This window comes from Mustela nivalis, assembly GCF_964662115.1.
Source record: "Mustela nivalis genome assembly, chromosome: 4".
Classification (NCBI taxonomy): Eukaryota; Metazoa; Chordata; class Mammalia; order Carnivora; family Mustelidae; genus Mustela; species Mustela nivalis.
This window is the reverse complement of record NC_139023.1, coordinates 61,505,328-61,530,084: the sequence shown is the minus strand read 5'-3', so window position 1 is coordinate 61,530,084 and position 24,757 is coordinate 61,505,328. Positions and strand designations below refer to the sequence as shown.

Genomic DNA, 24,757 nt, shown 5'->3' with positions numbered 1-24,757 from the left:
GCGCACTCAGGAGCGCAAGGGAGAAGCTGGGGTGAGCGTGGGTCAGCGGGTGGGGGACAGTGGTAAGCGGACACGCATGCACCTTGGCCGAAGGCAGAGGGACAGCAGCTGGAAGGGCAGGCGTCGGAGAGGATCGGGAGAGGGGTGCTGCTTGGCAGAGAGCGTCAGGGCAAGGGCAGGGGTCGGGGCAGCAGGTGGGCTCCGGGCTGCAGCCACTCCGGGAATCAGACTACGTGCGGGTCTCACCAGGATGCCCGAGGGCCAGCGGGTGCTCGTCTCTCCCCCCGCAGCGGCTCGGGGCGCCCTGGGCAGGGTGTCGTCGGGGCCCTCGGCCTGCCCCTCGCCCCGCCTCCCGGTCCCGGGGTCCCCGGGGTACGCGGGGTCGCCGGCATCCCCGGCCCCTCCGCGGGGAGCCGTCCGCTCCAGCGTTCCGCAGAAGCTGGCCGAAGCGCTGAGCAGCCAGTACGGGCTGATAGTGTTCGTGGCGGGGCTGCTGCTCCTACTGGCCTGGGCCGTGCACGCCTCGGGGGTGGGCAAGAGCGACCTGCTCTGCTTCCTCACCGCGCTCATGCTGCTGCAGCTGGTCTGGATGCTGTGGTACATGGGTCGCAGCTCCGCGCACCGCCGCCTTATCAGCCCCAAGGACACGCACGCCGGCGCGCGCTGGCTCCGTGGTGAGTCTCCGGGCGACCGCCAAAGTGACGTCCTCTCCTCCGACAGCGTTTCTGGCTCTCCCCTCCTCCTTCCCTTCTCTCTCTCTCTCTCTTTTTCCTTTGGTAAGCCGGGTTTGTCCAGGAGCCTCCTCTCTCTGCCCTCAGGCCCTTGTCACACATTCCATCTTAAGACCTACAGCTACACAAACCTGTTCACATCTCTTCTTGGCTGAAATGCCCGCCCCGGGTCCACAGACTCCAGGAGGGAGGCCAGGCTCCCTATCCTATCCGTTCCTGGCGTTCTAAGATCAGTCCCCAGAGGGCCTCTCATTTTATCCCCTCCTTTGCCCTCATTCTGGGCTCCAGGCTGAAAGGCTCTTACTTTCCATCACCAGGTTTCCTTCCTGTCTCCATGACTTTGCATGTTCTGTTCCCTCCTCCTGCAGAGCCTTCCCTTTGCCCTGCCTTCCAAGACAGGGCTCCCCGCGGTGCACACGGTCCCCCCACCCCCACCCCGCCCCAGTGATGCTTTTCTGATTCCCCCTGCTCTCTGAGGTGCTGACCACACTCCTCCAGCCCTCATTGTGCCCTGCGTGGACAGCATTCTTGTTGATGATTTTCCCCCTTCCCCCACCACCCAGGGTAGCTCTGGGATGCTTCTTTCTTATTGCTAGAGCCTCCTCGGGGTCTGGTGTAGAGTAGATGCTAAAAACATGCAAAAGCGTGCAGTTGGGAGGAATGGAGTCATGGGTAAGTGGATCAACACGGGGGCAGTGGAGGGTGCCCTTGTTCATGCTCATTCCTACTGGCCAAACTGAAACGTCATGATGGAAGGTTCCCCTCCCGCCAGGAGCTTCTGCTCTTGAAAGGGAGATAGACCTGGTGGAGTCAAGGGGAGGAGGGAGTTGGGAGTGTGCCCTGGAGAAAGCTGCTGTCTGAAAGAGAGCCGGTACATCTCCCTCTGTGTAGACCAAATACATCACACATCTCTACCTGAATTCTCTTGAGTTCTGAATTTAAATTTCCCTTGGAGTGTGACTTTCCTTATCCTTGCCTGACCTTGGGCATGTGACTTAATCTGCCCACCCTCTGAGTTTCAGGTGAGGGAGAGTGACTGGTGGCTGGGTGCAGACTGGGTGCCCATCACATATCCCTTCCCCACCCCGCCCACATCTCTTCAAAGGTCTGGCACAGGGCCATCTTCCCCACCCTACCTGCCATGAACTACTCCTCGCTCCCACTGGATTCTGTGTCTCTCTCTGTGCAGAGTGTTTCACTCCTTGTCAATTTCCACCTTGTATCAGGAGCCCGGTATCTGGATAAGATTTTAGGCTTCTTAGGCTCAGGGACTGTGTCTAGTTCATCTTGCCTTTGGAAAAACTGGACACAACTCCAGGCTGCCCAAATTCCTGTTCTGAAAATGGTTGTTTCAGGGAGGGTCATGAATGGCAGGGAGTCCAGCACCATATCAAACACCCACACAAACAAATGGGCATGAAATATTTTGAGCATATTGATTTACACAGGCTAAAAAAATATTACACACGATTTTGACCTATGCTTTCCTATAGTGGAAGGATCTGTTCTTTGTCCCTTCTTTTCTCCTCCATCCTTCTTCCCTCCCTCCCTCCTCCTCCTTTTATTCCTTTCTTCCTCACTCCTCTCCATTCCCTTCTCTTTCTATCCTTGCCCCCTTCCCTTCTCCACCCCACCTTCCCCTGCTCTTCCTCTCTCTCTGCCTCCTCTCTCTTCCTCTTTCCAGAAAGATTCCAGGCATTGGGATCTGAGTCAGTGGGTGAATGGTAGTGCCAGTTCCCTAAGTTAGGAAGACAGAGGGAGGACCAGGTGTGGGTATGCAGAATCAAGTTTTCTCTTCTGGGCTTGTTACATTTGAGATGTCTATTGGATGCCAAGTGGTGATAGAATAAATGTGGCAATATAGAGAGAGCACATAGTAGGTGTTCAATAAATGGTGGCATTTTAAACAATCGTGATAACATAACCATTCAAATGAGGTATGTAGATAATGGAAATGGCGCTGGCCCTGGAAGGTTTGGTTCCATGTTCCAGGTCAAGGACTTTCACCTTCTGAATCCCTGCTTCCTTGTCAGTAAAATGAGAACCCCAGTTGCCTTTCAGGAAAGATCTGGGAGAGCCATGTCAAGTGAATGCAGTTTGCAAAGCACTCTGATCCTTGCAAATGAGCTTCAGCTCATCAAAGAATCCAGAGGCTAATTGTCCCAAGAGGAAAGACCGTTGGGGTGCCAAGAAGAAATGCCTCAGCCAGGGCTGAGATTTTCCCTAGAAGCATAGCTGGAAAGACAGGTTTGACTTAGCTCTGCCTCGGCTTCTGTGACAGCCTTCGAAGTCTGGGGTGCTGAGAAAGGGCCAGCCTGTGGAATTCCGGGCACTAACATTTCCCAGAGAAAGTTTTGTGGTCTTGGTATGGGCTGTGAGGCATTTCTTTGAGCAGAAGACATTCTGTTCTACCTACTGGGTGTGAAAAAGTGAAAATTTCCTTTGGGACACAAACTATTGACCTATTAAAAATTTTAGAAGAAATGATGGATTATTAATCCAACTCCTCTGATTGCCAAGTAAAGAGATTCATTTTTTTTCTGAAAGAAACAGCCGCCTCGGGGCGCCTGGGTGGCTCAGTGGGTTAAGCCGCTGCCTTCGGCTCAGGTCATGATCTCGGGGTCCTGGGATCGAGTCCCACATTGGGCTCTCTGCTCAGCAGGGAGCCTGCTTCCTCCTCTCTCTCTGCCTGCCTCTCTGCCTACTTGTGATCTCTCTCTGTCAAAGTCTTACCCTGTAATTTTTGCTTTTAATTTTGATACCTCTTTATGACTTAACAATAAAAAGGATGTGTGTTTTTTAAAGAAAAAAAAAGAAAGAAAGAAACAGCCGCCTCCATGTCTCGAGTCAGCCCAGTGGGCGCGGTGACATGCACACCCATTGAAAAGCTTGTTCATCTAGTGAATTACCAGGGTCCTATTTCTTGTCTGTTTCTAGACCCTTAAGACTACAGTGGCTTATCTACCAGTGGTAGGATTTTGTTGTTGTTGTTACTGCCCTGTCTCAAGCCCAGGGAAGTGATAAATGCAAACTTATGGGAACAATGCCAATAAGAATAGTAGCTTGTTTTATTTATTTATTTTTTATTGAGTGTTTTTTGAGTGTTTATTGAGTGACCGGAATGTGGGTACACTCAAAGTGTTGTCTCAATTATTGTCATAGCGATCCTTTTTTTTTTTTTTAAATGCTTGTGAATAATACCCCCAGATTCACTCCTTTTATAAGATCAGATTTTTGTATATTTTTTTTCTTAGACTGAGACACACCCATGTACCATGTATATGATACATCGCATCTCTGTCTAGCATCCTACTGGTGAAAATGGGCTGCTCACAGCACCATATTCATTGTCCCTTAAGGGACTGGAAGCAAAGGGGCAGAGGTGAGCTGCTTATGTAATACCAACCTAGTGGTGGTGGTTATACAGGCTGTAGACGTCAAGGTCGGGAATGTGATGACAGATTTGGGAAAGAAGCTGTCCCCACCTGTGAGTAAGTGAAGGTCAATTAAAGAGATGGGTCCACGTGTGTGTGCGTGTGTGTTTGTGTGTGTGTATGAGAGAGAAGAGGGCAGGGAGCAGCAGAGGGGGATGATGGGAGGGACAAAGGCTACAGGACACAAGGATGCAACAGTTTGGACACTCAGGGAACCCACAGTCTGGAAGTGTGGTTGGAACTCCTAAGAAACCACCAGGGATAATGCCAGGATCGCAGAACCCTGGACGAGCTATCATGGGGCTGAGCTGTCGGGTGGGTCCCGGGGGGATCCCAGCCCACCCTGCTGACTTTGTGGTAGGTGAAAGCTCATGAACATTGGTCTGGGCTTCACTTTGCTCTCTCTCCTCAGAATGCATGTTTACCTTAATTTCACAGCCTCATTCTTCTGCAGACATAGTGTCTCCCATACACTCCTTGTTTCTCGTGGCTTCTGATTTCGCCACAGGGATAGCAAGTCCCACATCAGTGTGTCCCAGACTTTGTTGAGATAAAGTCCAGAAGCTCTACAATTCTCCCAAGTGAAGTGCAGGAGTCAATGGTTTGTAGTATATTCACAGATACGTGCAACCACGCCCAAGTCAGTGGGAGAACACTTTTACCGTCTCGAAAAGAAACTCTGTCCGCTTTAGCTGTCATCCTCTATACCTCTAACTCCCCGCCCCCCACCACCCCAGCCTTGGCAATCACTTGGCAATCACTTGTCGACTTCCTGTCTCTGGATCTGCGCATCAGGACCTTTCCTCTGGATGGAATCGTGTGATCCATCACGGGCGCAACCAGCTTCTTTCACTCAGCAGGTTTCAATATCACATGTTTTCAAGGTCACAGTGACTCTTGAGATGGTATCATCACCCCCATTTGCCAGACTGGGAAGCTGGGTTTCGGGAGGAGTGCTGAGCTCCCCAATCACTGGAAATGTTTGAACAGAGAAAGAAAGAGAGGCGGCTGAGCTCCTCGCTTAGGGGCAGATGGCATGATATCAACAGTTGTCAGCGAAGGCAAAAGTCTCCTTCCTTCTTGCTTTCTGTCTTCCTCGTCGAGCAGGAGGATCTCGGGAACTAGCAGAGAGCAACAGAGAAGGGAGCCAGGCGCACAGGGCGGAAACTCTTGGGGTGATTGGGCAGGACTGTTGGTTGGGTTTGGTTTGACAGACTGGCCTGAGCTCCCAGGACTCTCTGGGCTCTGGGGATGTTAGCACGGTCAGGCATGGCCCTGCACGGAGGGATGCTGGAGAGGGCAAGCACCATGGGGACGGCGAGGGGCAGCAGAGTATCCTGGCTGAGGGCTTGCCTCCACCCCCGGCATGGAGCTCTACTTCTGCCTCTGTTTTCTTGTCTGTAAAATGGGGATGATGATACCACCACTCACATGGGGTTGTGATGAGACTCAGTGAGTTAGTACACAATAAAATGCTTAGAAGCCTTTAGCACATAGTAATAGATGTGCCTTATTATGAAATAAATGATTCAGCATGATGATAGGCAAGTGTAGGAGATGGGTGGAGGGCAGAAGAGTAGCCCGAGGGTGCAGGCTTGAGGATTCAGGCAGGGATCCCCAGAGGAAGGTCTTCTGTTTTTGCTGGAGTCTGGAAAAAAAAAAAAAACCAAACCTTAAAAATAGTTTAAAAATGCAAAAAGAATACACAAAATACAGGAACTACACACTCCTAAGACGTAGCCTGGGATTACCATGAGGGACTCTTGCCTAAAAGCATCCTTTTTCTTACATATATATTTTTTTTTGGATGAGATTTTTTTTTGTCTGATAGAAAATACAAAACACAACACCAGAATTCCAGCATCAGTAAGATGATGGTGTTGCCCAAAAAGCTGATGCTGGTTTGACATTCACAGAAAGAAAATCACACTGCATATGGGGAGTACATGTCCCCCCTTGGAGCATCGCACAGGCACCTGCAGAAGGGAAGGCCCTAGGAGGAATGCAAGGGTATTGAGGACACTAGAGGACAGAGGATGGAGCAGGGTAGAAAATGATGCAGCTTCACTCCAGTTAGTTCAAGGCTATCCTCTGGTTTCCAGAAAACAGAGTCACTTCTTTAGGGAAGCCTTTCCTGATCCCTTCAGACCAGGTGTGGCTCCCAGACTGTATGGTCTCCGAGCGTCCTACGTTTTTTTCTTAACCCTAATCAAGCAGGATATTTTGTTGTTCACTTTGTCAGTAACCAGACTGTGGGCTCTCATAGGCAGAGCTCTTGTCTGAATGTGCCCCCCCCCCAATATATCCAGAGTCCCTGGCACAGTGCCTGACACATAACGAGTGGCACCTGGTATTTACTGAATCATCAAGGAAATGGATGGATGGAAGGATGGTTGGATGGACGGACAGATGGATGAGTGAATAATGACAGACTCTCCAGAAGAGAATGGCAGTTCTAGGAGGCTGATTGCAGTTCAGTGTAAGGAAGAACATTCTAATATAAGCTCCAGCTGGTGATGGAAGGGTGTGCTTTGAGAGATAGTGAGCCTCCCAGCCCTGGGCATGTCCAGATGGAGACCCATTGGTTGCTAATCATGATGCACTGGGAAGCATTCTTGTGTGACATGGGGGATTATAGATTGACTCTGTGGGACCTTCTTCCCCTAAGAGCCTGCAGTTCAAGATTTCAGACTCCTAGTGGGGATTTGGGTGCTTAAGAGAGGAGGGGTCTCCCTCTGCCAACACTAGACCCAATAGGATTAGTCGCAAGTGATGTGGTTGGGAAACTTTCTACTGGGTTCTAATTCGTTACATTTTTCTTTGTGGTTGCATGTGATGACAATGATGATAGCATCTGTTTATAGGATTTCCTACATGTGAGGCACTCTTCTGGTGCTTTTCATAAAGTGACTCATTTAACCTCCTCTACAGCCCTACGAGGGTGGCAAGCAGCTTACTTGATTGTTGTTGATACTCCACTGATATCCAAAATCATATATTCTTTTTTTGAGGTGTGCAAAGGGATGTTATAAAACCAAGTTTATGGGTTATAATGTGATTTAATTCTTCTGTGCCTTATGTTCCATCCTACCAGATCTTTCATTTTATCTCTTTAAAGTAGCAGGTTGTTGGAGGGCGCCTGGATGGCTCAGTCAGCTGAGCATTGGACTCCTGATTTCTGCTCAGGTCATGATCTCAGAGGTGTGGAATCGAGCCCCACATCAGGCTTCATGTTCAGCCAGGGAGTCTACTTGACATTCTTTCCTTCCCTCTCTCCCACCCCCTCCCCCCAATCACACTCACACTTACGTGCACTCTCTCTCAAATAAATAAATAAATCTTAAAAAAATTAAATTTTATTTTTAAATTAGTGAAATTAAGTTAAATTAATTAATTATATATAATTTTTTATATATAGCATTATATATTATGTATGTTATATGTTTATAAATTAGTTAAACTTATTTTAATTTATATAATTAAATTATATTTAATTAAACAATTAATTTATATTTATATAGATATATTTATTTATATAATTGATATATAATTTAATTATAATTTTATTGTAATTAAATAAATCTAATTAAATTTAATTAATTAAATTAAATCAAAATTAAATTAAAAAATTAAAGTAGCAGGTAGATATACAAGGCAAAAACTGTTTTATTTGGCAGACAAAGGACTATTATATCTTCCTCATATATTATGTTTTCTTTTTCATGTGTGATGATACTGGTGAAGGGATTCTTTATCCTATTTATTCCTTTTAACTTAAATTGCATACAGTCTGACATCAGACCTGTTTCTGCTTTCCCTTCAGTTGCAATATCTCTCTGTGCACACTTTGATTTTCTTCTATTGCCACTAAGTGAAAAGTGATTCATAAAAAGAGATACAGTTAGGTTTTGTTTTTATGTTCAATGTTCTCATCTTTGTTGTCTGATTAATGGGAGATTTAGATCATTCTCACTTACTGTAAGGATTTGCATACTTGACCTTTTTTCCCATTTTTCTTTATGATGATTATAATTATTTCTTTTACATATTGTTTCCTTCATTTTCCTTTTTTTCCACTATAGCAGAATTGAATTGAATTTAATTTAGTTTTATTGTGTTCTGTTAGTCACCTTACAGTACATAATTATTTTCTTATTAACATATAATGTATTATTTGCCCCAGGGGTACAGGTCTGTGAATCATCAGGCTTACACATTTCACAGCACTCACCATAGCACATACCCTCCCCAGTGTCTATAACCCAACCACCTTATCCCTATCTTCCCCACCCTCTAGAAATACTCAGTTTGTTTCGTGAGATTAAGAGTCTCTTAGGGTTTGTGTCCCTCCCTCCCTCCATCTTGTTTCATTTTTTTCCCTCACTACCCCCCATGACCCCTGCCTCGCCTCTCAAATTCCTCATATCAGAGATCATATGATAATTGTCTTTCTTTGATTGACTTATTTTGCTTAGCATAATACCCTCTAGTTCCATTCATGTCTTTGCAAATGGCAAGATATCAGGTTTTTGATGGCTGCATAGTATTCCATTGTATATATATACCATGTCTTCTTTATCCAGTCATCTGTTGATGGACCTCTAGGTTCTTTCCATAGTTTGGCTATTATGGACATTGCTGCTATAAATATTCAGGTGCACATGCCCCTTTGGATCACTACATTTTTATCTTTAGGATAAATACCCAGTACTGCAATTGCTGGGTTGTAGGGTAGTTCTATTTTCAACTTTTTGAAGAACATCCATACTGTTTTCCAGAGTAGTTGCACCAGCTTGCATTACCACCAACAGTGTAGGAGGGTTCCCCTTTCTTCCACATCCCTGTCAACATCTGTTATTTCCAAACTTGTTAATTTTAGCCATTCTGACTGGTGTCTGGTGGTATCTCACTGTGGTTTTGATTTGTACTTCCCTTATGATGAGTGATGTTGAGCACTTTTTCATGTGTCTGTTGGCCACCTGGATGTCTTCTTTGCAGAAATGTCTATTCATGTTTTCTGCCCATTTCTTGATTGGATTCTTTGTTCTTTGGGTGTTGAGTTTAATATGTTCTTTATAGATTTTGGATACTAGCCCTTTACCTGATATGTCATTTGTGAATATCTTCTCCCATTCTGTCAGTTGTCTTTTGGTTTTGTTGATGGTTTCCTTTGCTGTGCAAAAGCTTTTGATCGTGATGAAGTCCCAATAAGTCCTTCTTCCCTTGTCTGTGGCGATACTTCTAGAAAGAAGTTGCTGCGGCTAATGTTGAAGAGGTTGCTGCCTGTGTTCTCCTCAATGATTTTGATGAATTCCTATCTCACATTAAGGTCTTTCACCCATTTTGAGTCTATTTTGGTGTGTGGTGTCAGGAAATGGTCCAGTTTCATTCTTCTGCATGTGGCTGTCCAATTTTCCTATCACCATTTGTTGAAGAGATTGTCTTTTTTCCATTGGACATTCTTTCCTGCTTTGTCGAAGATCAGTTGACCATAGAGTTGAGGGTCCATTTCTGGAGTCTCTATTCTGTTCCATTGAGCTATGTGTCTGTTTTTGTGCCAGTATCATAATGCCTTGATGATTACAGCTTTGTAATAGAGCTTGAATTGTGATGCCACGAACTCTGGCTTTCTTTATCAACATTCCTGTGACTATTTGGGGTCTTTTCAGGTTCCATATACATTTTAGGATTATTTGTTATATTTCTTTGAAATAAATTGATGGTATTTTGATAGGGATTGCATTAAATGTCTAGATTGCTTTAGGTAGCATAGACATTTTCACAATATTCGTTCTTCCAATCCATGCACATGGAATGTTTTTCCATTTCTTAGTGTCCTCCTCAATTTCTTTCATGAGTACTTTATAGTTTTCTGAGTAAAGATTCTTTGCCTTTAGATTTATTCCTGGGTATCATTAGTTTTTGATGTTGTGCTCCATGATTTAATGTTTGCGTGTAACAACCAATGCGTCATGCAATCTGTGCCCTCCTTAATACTCATTGTTGGTCTCCACTTTTGCTTTTTGGAGCACTTGAACATTTTACTGTGTCTTTCTATTAAATTAATGACTGTCTTTCCTTTCTTCCTTCTCACAGTCAGATGCATATAACTCCATTCTTATCCACCCCCCAAAAGAAACACCAAACTTTTCCCTTAACAAGGCACATTGCTGCTGGCTCCAAGATCCCCCCACTTACTCTCTGCTCCACTGAGATGAGATCTGTGAAATACATTTGCTTCTCTCTCTCTTTGTAATTTTTTATTAAAGATTTTTATGTATTATGTATTTGAGAGAGAGAGAGAGCGTGCATACCAGCAGTGGGGGCAGGTGGAGGGTGAGGGAAAAGTAGACTCCCAGGTGAGCAGGGAGCCCAACATGGGGCTCGATCCCAGACCCTTGAGATCATGACCTGAGCCGAAGGCAGATGCTTAATTGACTGAGCCACCCAGGTGCCCCTGCTTCTCTCTTTTGCCCCTCTTTATCTACTGCTTATCTCTTTATCATGAGACCTTTGAAATGTTTTCTATGCCTGCTTCTCACCAGTCAGTGTCAACTTTATTCTGTATCACAAAGTTTTTAATAGAATATGTAAATTATGCATTTCCAGTAGTCTTTTAAAAATATTTTATTTATTTATTTGAGAGAGAAAGAGAGGACAAGTGGAGGCGTGGAGGGAGAGAGTGAGGGAGAAGAAGACATCCCACTAAGCACAGAGCCCAATGAGGGGCTCGATTCCAGGACCCTGAGATCATGCCCTAAAGTCAGACACTTGACCAACAGAGCCACCCTGGTGCTCCTCCAGTGGGTTTATCTTCATCAATTTGAATTTAATTTCTCTTATCCTGTTTTTCTTTCCTATTAATTTATTTATGTATCTACTGGACTGTTCACCCTCTGACCCATCCACCCAACCGTCCTACCATTTTATACCCTCTGTGCCTCCCTCCTTCCATTATACATCCATCCTCTCCAATCTTTTGCTAAGTTTATTTCTCACCATTGTTCCCTCTCCTTTTCATATTCCCAATGATGAGGACTTTCCCTCAGTTCACTGACTGTTTGGTTAAGTCCTTTGTCAGATGAGTCATGTAGATGACATTCCCCCCTCCTCTACTCTCTGTCTTCCCAGTAGAATGTGAAACTCACCAAGAGCAGACACTTTATTTTATTGCCCTTTTTATGTGTCCAGTGCCTGGGACAGTGGCTGGACCATAGTTGGTGCTCAACAAATAGTTGTTGAATGAATTATATCTAGCCTATCTTCAAATTGCTTTCTGTCTTCTGCCCTGACAAGCAGGTGACATGTTGGCTGGAACGCAGTTGTCCCCCCCCCTTTTTTTTTTAAGATTTTATTTATTTATTTGACAGAGAGATAGAGAGAGAGAGTACAAGTAGGCAGAGCAGCAGGCAGAGAGAGAGGGAGAAGTAAGCTCTCCGCTGAGCTGGGAGCCCGATGTGGGGCTTGATTCCAGGGCCCTGGGATCATGACCTGAGCTGAAGGCAGCCATTTAACTGACCGAGCCATCCAGGAACCCCTGCAGTCCTTTCTTTGAAGTGAACTTTAGCTGCTCTTCCACTGGCTTCTGGTTTCCCATGTTGCTGTTAAGAAGTCTGGTGCCAGCTTGCACCTCTACATTTTTGTGCACACCCCAGTTTTATGCAATATTACCCATGTGTATTTTTTTTTCTCCAGCAATCTTGTTTGTTTACCTCTGAGACCCTGGCAAAATGCCACATGCATTGTAGGAGTCCCAAGAATATTTATTGTATACATAAATGGATGGATAAAGGAAGGAAGGACTTCAAGACTATGAGAAGTTATACGATGTATTTATCATACCTCTTGAAATGTCAGTGACTGGGACGTTCTAGACCAGTGGTTCTCAAGGCGGGGTCCCAGATCAACAGTGTCAGCCCCACCTGGGAACTTGTTAGAGATACAAATTTTGGGGCTCCACCCAAACCTATGGAATCAGAAACTCTGGGTGTGGAGCCCCACCATCTGTGTTTCAACAAGCCCTCCAGGTGATTCGGATGCATGTTCAAGTTTGAGAACCAGTCTCATCTTCTAGATGGGGAAACTGAGGCTAGGAGCAGGGAAGTGACTTGCCTGAACTCACACATGCCTTCGGTGGTACAGCCTGGACCTGTGCCCAGGTCCCCAGAGCTACAGCCACGCTGCCTTACCTCATCTTGCTATCTCCTTTGTAACCAAAACGAACTGTGCATTTGTCAACCATTTCAAAGCCCTGGGACTGAATCTCCACTCTTACTAAGTCTTTGATTTCACTGGGGGCTTTCCAAGATGAAAAAAAAAAAAGGGACTTAGAGTTGTTTCTATAAGGCTTTGAGCAATGGAAAGGAGCCAGGCGATTGCATTACTTTTCACGGGGGCTTCTCAGGCTGGAGCTGTAATGTTATAGCTCAGTGTTATCAGTCTGTCCTCTCTCTCTCACCGCAGTGCATGTCACACACGATCCAGTTTCCTCCCATTCGTGGGAGAGGACGTATGAATGGCGGTCAGTGTTGGCTCAGATGAAGGATTAGGAAATTTGACATTGATCAAGGCTCCAGGATCACTGTGCTTTTCTTGCTGATGTTTTTGTTTGTTACACGTTTCTTTTTAACATATTTTATATTTTCCTTTCCAGTCTTTTTTTCTCATAGGAATCTTTTTTGTTTGTTTTTATTGTTTGTCTGAAACCATGCCGGATGTACTGTCAAAGGATGCTTCCTTTGTTCACCCTACCTAGTGTGGGTCCTTTCCACACCACTGTCAGGGATTCCTACTTCCTATCAGTTTTTAAAAGATTCTTTCTATTTCAGAAATTTTTAGATTTACTGAAGAGTTGCAAGTTGCAAGGATAGTACAGAGAGGTCCTGGATACCCGTATGCCCCTCCCCTTTATTCTCTTGAGAGCAGGATTTTCAGATTGGAGAACTGAGTTTTTTTTTTTTTTAAGATTTTATTTATTTATTTGACAGAGATCACAAGTAGGCAGAGAGACAGGCAGAGAGAGAGGGGGAAGCAGGCTCCCCGCTGAACAGAGAGCCCAATGCAGGGCTTGATCCCAGGACCCTAGGATCATGACCTGAGCTGAAGGCAGAGGCTTTAACCCACTGAGCCACCCAGGTGCCCAGAGAACTGAGATTTTTGAGCATAGCAGTGACACTTTTAGATTAATCATTTTTTGGGAGAAGCTTCTAGAGGGCTTCTGTATATTTGCGCAATCTTTATTGAATGTATATCATTTATCAGACCCCGGGATATACATTGGGTGGGAACAATGATGAACAGGACACAAAACCGTGTTATTAATTAATTATGTATATTAGTTAATTGTGTATATCTAATTAATTGTGCATATATATACATATATACATAACATAAAGTTTACTGACTTGTTTACTGACTTAATTGAAAGTGTACTGTTCAGTAGCATTAAGTACAATGATATTATGACAGTTTACATCCGGAAGTCTTCCATCCTGCAGAACTTAAACTCTGTACCCACAACTGACTACTCCTCTGTCCCAGCCCCTGGCATCCAGCACTCTCCTTTCTGTCTCTATGAATTTAACTATTCTGAGGAACCTCAGGTAAGTGGAATCATATGGTATTTGTCTTTTTGTGACTGGCTATGTCACCTGGTATCATGTCCTCCAGCTTCCCCTGTGTTGGAGCCTGTGTCAGAATGGTGTCCCTTCCTGAGGCTGGATCATTTTCCATTGTCTGGATGGACCTCATTTTGTTGATCCCTTCATCTGTCAACAGACACTTGGTTGGCTTCCACCTCTTGGCTGTTGTAAATAACGCTGCCACAAACATGGATGTACAAATAGCCTTTTGTGTCCCTGGTTTTGATCTTCTTGGGGATATACCCAAAAGTGGGATTTATGGATCAGGTGGAAATACTCTTTTAATTCTTTGAGAAACAGACGTTCTGTTTTCCAGTGACTGCACCATTTTACCTTCCCATCAGCAGGGTACACAGGTTCCCATTTCTTCACATCCTTACTAACATTTGTTATTTTTTTCTTCTTTCCTTTCTTTGTCTATCCTATTTTTGTTTTTTATTTGCTTGTTTTTTTGGGGGGGGGGTGGTTTGCTAGCAGCCATCCTAATAGCTGTGAGGTGCTATCTCATTGTGTTTTCGATTTGCGTTTCCTTGATGATGAACTATGTTGGGCATCTTTTCATGCATTAATTAGCCATTTATAAGTCTTTCTTGGAGAAATAATCTATTCAAGTCTTTTGCTCATTTTTAATAGGCATTTTTATTGGCTGTTGTTGAATTATAGATGTCTATGGATTCTGGATACTAACCCCTTATTAGATACACGGTTCGCAAATATTTTCTTCCCTTCTGAGGGCTGCTAGTGTCCTCCAATAGCCAAAGGCTTTTTCATTCTGATGTAGTGCAATGTATCCATCTTAATTTTGGCTGCTTGTTCTTTTGGTGTCCTATCCAATAAATCACTGCCCAGTCCAACACTGTAAACATTTTCCTCTATGTTTTCTTCTAAGAGTTTTATAATGTTAGGTTTTACATTCAAAGCGTTGATTTTTTTGGAGTTAATTTTTGTATGTAGTGGAAGGTGAGGTAAACTTCATTCTTCTGCGACTGGATATCTGTGCTCCCAGCGCCATTTGTAGAATTGACTGCCCTTTCCTCCCTGAATGGTCTTGGTAGCCTCGTCAAAGTCATCTGACTGTATCAGTGAGGGTTTAATGTGGTTTGTTTGGAAGTAACTTCCGTGAATATCAGCACTTATAGTTGTGTGTTTCTATGCTCTTCCCCACCCCCCCACTCAATTTAGGTAGTATCACACTGTTTGCGGCCATTACCATCATCCTGGGATGCCTTAAAGTTGGGTACTTCATTGGATTTTCTGAATGTCTATCGGCCACTGAAGGAGTCTTCCCCGTCACACATGCAGCACATACTCTGTTGCAGGTAACCTGACAATGTTTATTTATGTTGTCTTGGCTCCCATTACCTGCATCCCGGGGTGTGTATGAAAGGGATGCACTGGGTGGGGGGGGGCAGAGTATGGTAAGTTTGACTCCTTCCCTGAGGCTCAGTCCTTCAGCTGCCTCCCCTGAAAAATGGGTCTCTGTGTTTCCTTGGCCATCTTTGTGGGAATCCTATGAGGTAGAAATTGTAACGGAGAGTTAGGAAATCTTGTCAAGCTTGAGTCTACCAGCAAAAGCGTAGGGGAACGGGTGGAATTTGAACATAGTTCATTAAGCTTTATGGAGCTGTAACTCACACATCATACGGTTTAGCCCTTTAAGTTGTGCAAATCAGTGGTTTGGTATATTCATGGGGTTGTGCAACTGTCACCACAATCCATCTTAGAACATTCTTGTCTGAAAGAGACCCCGTGCAATTACGGTCTCTCCTTTGGGTCCCTGAAAGATTGTATTTGGAGATAGGGTCTTTTTGGAGATAATTCAGGTTAAATGAGGTCATAGGGGTGGCCCTATTTTAATAGAGTTGGTGTCTTTATAAGAATGGGGAGATTAGGACACAGACTCACAGAGAAGGAAGAACATGTGAGGAGGCTGGAGGGAGATGGCCATCCACAAGTCAGGGTCGGGGGCAGGTCCCAGGAGAGACCAACCTTGCCCACACCTTGATCTTGGACTTCTGGCCTCTCAGACTGTGAGCAAACACATTTTTGTTGTTTTAAGCCACCCGATCTATGGCATATTGTCTTGGAATCACCGACAATTCATTTGTTGGTTATTTATTTCAGGGAAGTCAAATCCATGGTGACAGAGACATATAGTGATTCCAGTGACAATGTGGAGAACCTTAGTGAGACCAGAAAGAACCAGTTTCCCTTCCTCCCTCCCATCTTTCCTTCTTGCCTTGCCGCCTTCACTCCGAACCCAGCAAATACTGTTCCCAGGACTAGGAGTGCAAGGGTGGAGGGCAGTGTCAGTCAGATGGGGAGGAGTTCATAAACACAGACCGTGACAACACGGAGGCTCGATGCTTTGACCAAAGTCACCCAGTGATGAAGGAGTACCAGGGAAGACTCTTGCCAGCTTTGGCATGAGGGATGGTTTTTGCCAGGAAGAGCCCCAAAGTTGTCAAGGAAAGAGGGGTGTGGTGTGTTAGAGATGTTAAAAGAGGACATTGGGGGATGCATGGTCTTCCCACATGACAGGGAGAAGATGTCTGGGTCTGAGGGGGGAGGTGGGCTGGGGCTATGGGCACCGACAGAGCCATGGTTTGGTGTAGGGCTTATGAGCATGGACTCTGGTCAGAAGACCCGGCCCTGGTTCGCACCAGCAATGTGAGCTCTGGCAAATTACTTAACCTCTCTGGGCATCACGGGTCTCATCTGTAAAGGGCTTACTTCTCGGGATTGTTGTGAGGATTAAGGTGCTACCGTGTATAAAGCACTTTACCAAGGCTGACAGCCACTCAGGATTTTGAACTTTATCTTGAGGGCAAGGGGGAGACATTGAAGGCTTTAAGGAGAGGCATGACCTGGACAGATGTGACTTTTCAAAATATCACTCTGCTACTCTGTGGGTGGTAGATCTCTATCTTCCTAATTTAAGGCATTTTATCAGCCAACTAATCAAGCATCCTGTACCTAGTTGTCACTTACTACATGCCTTTGCTACACTAGATGACTGAGGAATGAAAGACATTCTTTTAAAACAATATGGTATTTATTTTAAAATTGTGCTAATATATATATTATATTATATGTGTGTATATATAATATATATCATAAAATGTGCTGTCTTAGCTGCAGTTCAGTAGTATTAAGTATATCCACACTCCTGTGGATAACAGAACTCTTTCATCTTGCAAAATTAAAACTCCATCCCCGTTAAACACTAACTGCTGATTCCCTCCTCCCCCAGCCCCTGGCACTCACTATTCTATTTCCTATGTCTATGAGTACAAATTCGACTACTCTAGGTACTCCAGATAAGGAGAATCATACAGTGTTTGTACTTTTGTGACCGGCTTTGTTTCACCGACCTAATTGTCTTTAAGGTTTATCCATATTGTAGCAGGTGTCAGGATTTCCTTCCTGTTTAAGGCTGAGCAATATTCCATTGTATGGATGGACCACATTCTGTTTACTCCTCCACAGATGGACACCTGGGTTGCTTTTACCTGTTGGCTATTGTGATTCATGCTACCATAAACAAGGGTGTACAAATACCTTTTTGAGACCCTGCTTTCAATTCCTTTGCATATATGCCCAGAAATGGGATGGTTGGAGTCCATGGTAATTAAAAGAGATTTGTTTTAAAAATAAAATTTAACAGAAAAAATTGGAAAAGAGAGCAACAATGTATCTATAAGCCCATTAACTGAAACACTTGTTGTTGTTTTTGTGTTTTGTTCCTTCTTTATACTTCAGTGTATGTTCTTGTGGAAGTTTTAAGGTGAAGGGGCAGAATTTTCGCTTCTGAAGTTTCACCTAAAAAACTGTAAACTTTTTTTGGGGGTGCTATGAAGTCCTTATGAATGCATCAGTGAAGTGGCTGTCTAATTTGGAAATTATTGATAATTTCTAATTTGGAAATTATTGATAAATCCTTTACCAAACTGCTTCCCTATTGTTGGGTTGAAAGTTGTCTCCACCAGGAGCCACTGCTGTCAGACTTTTAAGTTGCTGGATGTTTCAGGATTCTGAAAGTGTTTTCAGAGCAGGCCAGTAAGTCTTAGGTAAAACAATGTGGAAGAGCGATGATGTGTTCATGAATTTTTTTCTTTTGTGCTCTCTGATTTTCCTTTGGTAGCACTTAATTGCACAATGAAGATTAAGTGAGACAAATTAATAAAGTGCCCCAAAGTGTATGGTGTGTGGTGGGTGCTCAGTGTGTGCTTGTGTGTGTGAAATAAAGCCCCAAATATTTTAGGAGCGCAAACAAAGCAGATAGGCATGAGGATTTCAGCTAACAGGGAGTAAGTTGCCGGTGGAGAGCGTTCACTGAAAACGCGAGTACTCCAAGGGCTGTTCTAAATACTTAGCCTGGGTAATCTCATGATGGATCATAATACCCTCCAAGGTAAGCAATGTTACCATCCCTGTTTCATGGAAGGGAAAAGACCTGGAGAAAGGTACACTGACTTAGCCCAGGGATCTGTACACAGGTTCCACACTAGCCTCCCCCATGGGTCCCTGCCCTGTGCTGGGTGGTGCATGGCACACAGGGAAATGAAGGACCAGCCTGAATCAATCTTCTCTTCATTTAAGCACTTAAAATATGGTGTCAGGCCACTGGCATAGGAACTGTTTGGTGGATAGTTCTTGGAGGAAGCCTAACACAGGTGATAGACCCGGGCTACCACTCCCCAAGCCCCATCCCCGCCAATAGCTTCAACCTGACCTGGAAGCTCTTCCTCCCAAACCTGGAAGCCTCACTCGGTTCTCACCCTGGGCTCCAGGAGGAGCGTGGTCCCCACCAAGGAATGGCACTGACACCTGAGATGAATCTGGGATAGGAGGTCACTGAGGTCCTCAACACCTTCCCATTCTGTTCTGCAAGTTTCATAGCTTCTCATCATGCAAATACAATGATGGTTTTCACCGAAGCATCTTTCTTTTTTTCCTTTATTTCCTAGGTGTATTTTCTTTGGGGGCACGCAAAGGATGTCATCCAGTCTTTCAAAACCCTGGAAAGGTAAACATCATGGGACTTGCTTTACTATTGAATTTGGTGTACATGTAGAACAAACAAAGTCATGGCAGCTATGCATCTTGGATTGTAAATATGAGGCCAACTCTCCCCTCCATCCCAACAAGCAAAGCCCTCTCTTGTAGCAGAGGGAGGAGACCCTGCACCATCCGCTTTTTTCTGGGGACAGCCGGGAAGTAGGATGAAATAGGACAATGTGGGTTTCAATTCCCATGCTGCCATCTGAGACACTTTCCCTTATGATCCTCGGTTTTCCTCATCTGTAAAATGGAGATAATAGTAGAGCCAAACTCTGAGGACTGAATGACGTAATGGGTCTAAAGTGTGTGCCTAATGCATGACAAGTGCTCAGTGAGCGTGGGATCAGTGACTATATTTGTCCCCTTTCTCTCAGCTATTGTGAAGGTCGAGGGAATGAACCGATAGGATAACAGGGCGAATTAACAAGATGGGAAGTATTGTTCTCATGCAAGAAAGCCCTGGGTGCACACATACCAGTGAATCAAAGGATCAGCATTTGCTTCCTAGAAAGATCTCTCCTATCAGTGAAGAACAGACAATCCCCCAGTAGCACTGGAAATGACAAGAGATATTTAAAAGACTGATTTATGGATGACCACTGGATAGAACTATTTTGATAAACTATTGATACAGAAATAACTTGCACCAATCTCCTTATGTGGGAAGGATCAGCCTCAGCAAGCAGTTAAGCATGAACCACGTGGCTAGTGTGCGCAGAGCTGGCTGCCAGGCAGGGGTGATGCGCCAGCATTATCCCAGGAACAAAGGGGTAGGTCCCGGGAGCTGTGCCCTGGCAGCCTGTGCTAGCCCCAGACAGCTCCCAATCACCACTGGGAGTGATTTCCATGTGTTGCTGTGACTGCAGTGGCCCCCTGGCTTTGCTGGTGAGGTCTCTCTCTTTGCTTTTGTCACTTGTGTAATAACAGCCTTAGGACATTGGGTCTGTTTCCCCGCAGGCAGAAAATGGGTTTGCTTTCCACATCCTTGCTGCCCAGTACAGCTGCCACCAGACACAGGTGGCTACAGAGCCCTTGAGCTGGGGTTACTTCCAATGGAGATGTGCAGGAAGTACACAAATACCAGATTTCGGAGACTAGGATGACAAACAGAACATATTGTTCGTATTGATTATATGTTGACATCATAGTGTATTTGAGAGATTGGGTTTCAGAGAAAATTATTCCAACCCACGTTCACCTGTTCCTCATCTTACCACGTTTCAGAAATGTGGGGATAAGAAAATCTAAAATCACATGTGTGGCTCCCATCTGTGTCTTGCACCGTCAGTGTTTGGATAACCACACTGTTTTGGTTATGTTTGGGCCACACACCCAGACATTTGCCACCTGGATCTGTCATCTGAGGGAACTCTGGGGTTGGGACACAACACTGTGTGGGCCCTGCTTCCTGAGTGACTGGACACAAGCCTCTCCCTGTCTTGGGGCCCCTTTGCTAATCTTGACAGAGAGAGGCTTGAACAAGATAGGCATAGGGCTTGATTTAATCTGTTCCATTTGTAGGGTGAAGTGTTAAAATATTTTTGGGTTACTCACCACCTTCAGGCTTTAGATTCACACTTCTCTAGAAAAATTGGAAGATTTGGCAATCCCAAAAGTGCATACAACAAAGGGCTAGAGCTGAGTGGGGGCTGTTCTCTCAGTTTGCTTCAAACCCCACCACTCCCTAATGTGCCCCAGACCTGCTTTCTTCTTTCATATTTCCTGTCAGACCCTGAAGGCTTCAGAACTTACCACTCCTGGACTTGTTTTTTTTTTTTTTTTCTGGTCTTTTGATCTAATATTCCATGTCCTATGCTTTTAGTATATCCTGGGACATTTCTCCTGATCTAAGAATTCTCCTTAACTTGCTTGAGTCCTTTTCTCTTCCCCAGGGTGAGGTTTGAAGGAACAGGAGTTCTGCAAGCAGAGCTGAGAACATAAACTGAGATTAGAAGTGGCTCATGGAATTAAAAAAAAGAAGTGGCTCATGGAAGACTTGTCTTTGTTGTGGTCTGGGGCTATCAGCCCCAAGTTTGAGAAAGGTGGCTTGGCACGAGGAAGTCCTTTAGGTTATAGGACAATTTCCAGGTCAGACCAGCAGGAGGCTGCCAGCCCGCAGGGAGCTCACCTGGCACGCCAGGCTCTGGTTGCAGGTGGTGTGGACATTATCTCATCAGCTTCCGTGGGCCTGGGATTGGACAGTGCCATTTGGCTCAGGAAAGAAGAGAAGAAAAGGGAGATGTGTGCATTATAAGTAAAAGAAAAGGCAACCAGCCTGAGGCAAACAGCATTGTCTACGTTTGTCCAAGGATCTACCTTGTGCCTCCCAGATGCCCTGGGGCAGGCTGGCCACAGTCTATAGAGCTGGGCAAGCAGAGGGGTGAGCAGATGAGCAAACACCTGTTTCCTTCTCCACATGTGCCTGGGCATTCTGCAGCTGCCCAAGGAAGCCAAGGTTCAGATGAGGGAAGTTTGGCTTGCAGTCACTTGTGGGAGCCCCAGGGGGGTCGGCTGGGGTTAAAACTCAGAGGAGAGGAAAGGTCAGGATTGAAGACCCAGTTGTAGCAGTTTTCCTGTGGGCAGATCATGGACAAGCGTGCTCTTCGTTAGATGGGTTGGGGCATGCTTCCTCTGATGTGCTCTCCACCCAAGGAACCATCAGCTCTGCATGCTTCAAGGATGCCTTTCCCAAATCGCCAGGATTCATTGCTTCTGCTACCCATAAGGCCCATTGTTAAGTGCCTGGAAACTACCAATGTGCATACATCTTAAACCGCAGGCATGGGGGACTGGACGTTTTGAGACAGGCTGTGATCCCTTTGGAACACTATTCCCCACAGACCTCTCTTCTGTGCCAGAGTCTAATGTCCTCCTTTCTCTTCATCTTCTTCTTCCCAGGAGCCACGGGTCATTGAGGCAAGGGCAGGCCCTGGGATCAGACTAGGACAGCTCTGCTGCTTACTACTTCTTCAAACCCCAAGGCAGCTACTGTCTTTATTTGTGACCTCAACCTAATTCCTGAGCCTATCTGAGATTCCAGTGGCTCAGCATTTTACCACAGAACAGACTCTATGCTTTTGCTCTGTCATTCTCAGTGGGTTAGCATTTCATCCTATGCTGCTTGCTTCATGGTCACAAGATAGCTGCCAGAACACCAGCCTTCGTGTCTATATTCAAGGCTGAAAATAAAAAGGAGAGGGACAGTGAGTAGGCTTTTCTTATTTTCATCTCTTTCATCATGAAGGCAGAAACTTTCGGTAGTGCCCAGTAGTCATGACCTCACACCCCACTGGCTAGGGTGGCCATGCCTAGCTTCAAGGGAGACCAGAGAGCAAGTCTCTGACTTGCTTCAGTTTCTCTAAAGGTAAGTGGCAAGACAGAGGGAGTGGATGATGATCACTGGATTGGCCAGCCAACAGTAAGGGCATGCCCAACTCTCTAGATTTCCAGTGTAGCCCTTTCTCTTTCCCTCATGGTTCTCTCTTCTTCCCTTCTGGAAGAAAGGGTTTGGGGTATGGTGGGGATGGTGCATGCTTTCAGTAATTTTCCATCCCTCGACCTCTGCTTCCAAGACCCAGTTTCTTTTTGTCCCATTGACAGTGAGTTGAGAAGTGGCAGGTTCAAGACTATGACAGAATGCCAGGACTGTGGCTTTGGAAGCTCCCACGGAACTGCCTCTCCCCAGACAGGGACCCACCCAGAGTCTGAGTTGCCTGATGAAACCAGAATCATGGCTAAGAAGGAAACATGCATGTGCATGCATGTGGGCGTGTGTGTGTGTATGAGTGTGCACCCGTGCCATGTCTCCATCTCACCCTATGGGGCTTGGAGCCTCCCAGGGCTGTTCAGTAACTGAGTCCTTGTATTCTTCAGGTTTGGGGTGATCCACTCGGTGTTCACCAATCTGCTTTTGTGGACCAATGGTGTCCTGAATGAATCAAAGCACCAACTTAATGAGCACAAGGAACGGCTCATCACTCTGGGCTTTGGGAACATCACCATAGGTGAGTGCTAAAAGTTGCCCTTCCCCCACTCTGGGACCTCTTGGAACCCCACAGAGACAGAATGCTCAGAGATGGAGGGGAATCGGGTCCACCCAACTCAATGCTGGCCAGACAATCATCTGTTGTTGAAAATCTTTCAAAACCTCCGGAGTCCCTCATCCTGGTTCCATAAGTAGGACATGCTGAGTGTAATTAATGGTTTCTTGGTGACTCAGGGACTTGTCAGACCCAAGGGTGATCATTTAGGGTACCTTTTCTCACGGTACAGTTTGGAATGGAAGTGAATGTCTTTGTTTACAACTACGGAAAATTGGCAGTCATTGTGTTTTTAATTAAGCCTCTATTACCAGTTCATTTGACTAAAAGTATAGCTTTTTAAAAATTCCCAGAGAAGTCTAAGGGTTGCTGTTAATTGGTTTCAGTTTGTTTGAAGTTGTTATTGAACTCTACCAGGCTTGTACTTTTGACCCATCTTTATTCCCTCTTGCTTCTCTTTGAGAGTCTGTGGTGCCAATCAAACTCCTTCCTAAGTTCTTTAGCATTTATGACCTGTTGCTTCTCTCTTAGAGCAGTGGGATTGGGCTGACAAGAATGTGGGGAGAAGAAATATACAGGAACCACATACCCCAGATTTGGGTTTTGTTCTCATTGCATACTGGCTGTGTGACTTTTGGAAGCCATTCCACCTCTCTGGGCCTCACTTTTCTCATTCATGAAGTGAAAGAGCCCACAACAGACACTTCCAGGGAGTCCCTTTCAGGTTTGATGTATTACACATTGACATTCCCTGTATGACCCCAGGGCCATCACCAAAGGCAACTTTATTTATTTTTTAAATTTATTTATGTATTTGAGAGAGAGAGAGAAGGGAAGAGAAAGGGGGAGAGAGAGGATCTCAAACAGACTCACTACCCAGCTTGGAGCCAGATGCTAGGCTTGAACTCATGACCTTAGCTGAAACCAAGAATCGGATGCCTAACTGACTGAGCCATGCATGTTTCTTGAGAGCAACCTTAAAGCTGTTTCCTTACCAGTTGGGTGGGGATGGTGAAATCAGGGGTACACCTTATTCCTTTACCCCCTTTCTCCACGCTGGCTGCCAACTCTTGGAGAAGTTCTTCTCTTTTCCTTGTCGGTGCCCGTAACAGTAATAGCAGTGAAAACAATGACAAAAGCAAACTTTTATTAAGTGTCTGCTGAGTGTCTGGCATGCTGCTCTAGTACTTCTATGCGGCACACTTAATTTTGGACCCCAAACACTGTGGAGTAGTCAGTTTTGACCTTATAATATGGATGAAGCCATCAAGCCACACGGAAGTTAGATAACTAGCCCAGGTTCACGGAACCAGGATTTGATCTGGCTCCAGGAACCCTTGTGGGAATGCAGACATGGATACATTTACAAAGGAAGGACTCCATCAGCTCTAACATTCTGTTCATCTGAGCCTTTCTCCTCAATTTCTTCCCCTGACTTTTGTGGAGTAGTGTACTGGGTTCACGTGGTGGAAAACTCCTTAGGAGTTCAAAATTGTGGTGTTCTGCAAAAGTGAGGTGATTTCTGCTACCATAGAGCTTTCCAACTGATTTTATTCCTGGCATATGCAAATTATAAGCTAAAATAATGACAAAGTATAAAGGAAAAAAATCTACAATAGCACCTGCCCAGAAATGTAGTTCCATGCTGCTAATATTGGTTTATTTTTTGTAGTGTCCTATTTATTTATTTATAATTAAGATCATGCTATAGCTATTCAATCTTTTTTTTTTTTTTTTTTTGGCGGAAGCCTGTCATAAGAAATAGAACTTACATTGCAACCCAAATGCACACAGACCTGTGTGTGCGCAGATATGTCATGAAATAGTAACCTTACCGTATCAGAGAT

At 45.0% G+C, this 24,757-nt stretch overlaps 1 protein-coding gene across 1 annotated transcript in view; it reads left to right on the top strand.

The window, feature by feature from the left end:
* Positions 1–250: 250 nt before the first annotated feature.
* Positions 251–24,757, top strand: part of OTOP1 (otopetrin 1) — a gene marked incomplete at its 5' end in the record, with an annotated part of 33,845 nt that continues 9,338 nt past the window's right edge. Inside the window, 4 exons of the mRNA XM_082727585.1 lie at positions 251–674; positions 14,989–15,125; positions 18,777–18,835; positions 22,744–22,874. Coding sequence (XP_082583711.1) covers positions 251–674; positions 14,989–15,125; positions 18,777–18,835; positions 22,744–22,874 — 751 coding nt within the window. The remainder of the gene's footprint in view (positions 675–14,988; positions 15,126–18,776; positions 18,836–22,743; positions 22,875–24,757) is intronic.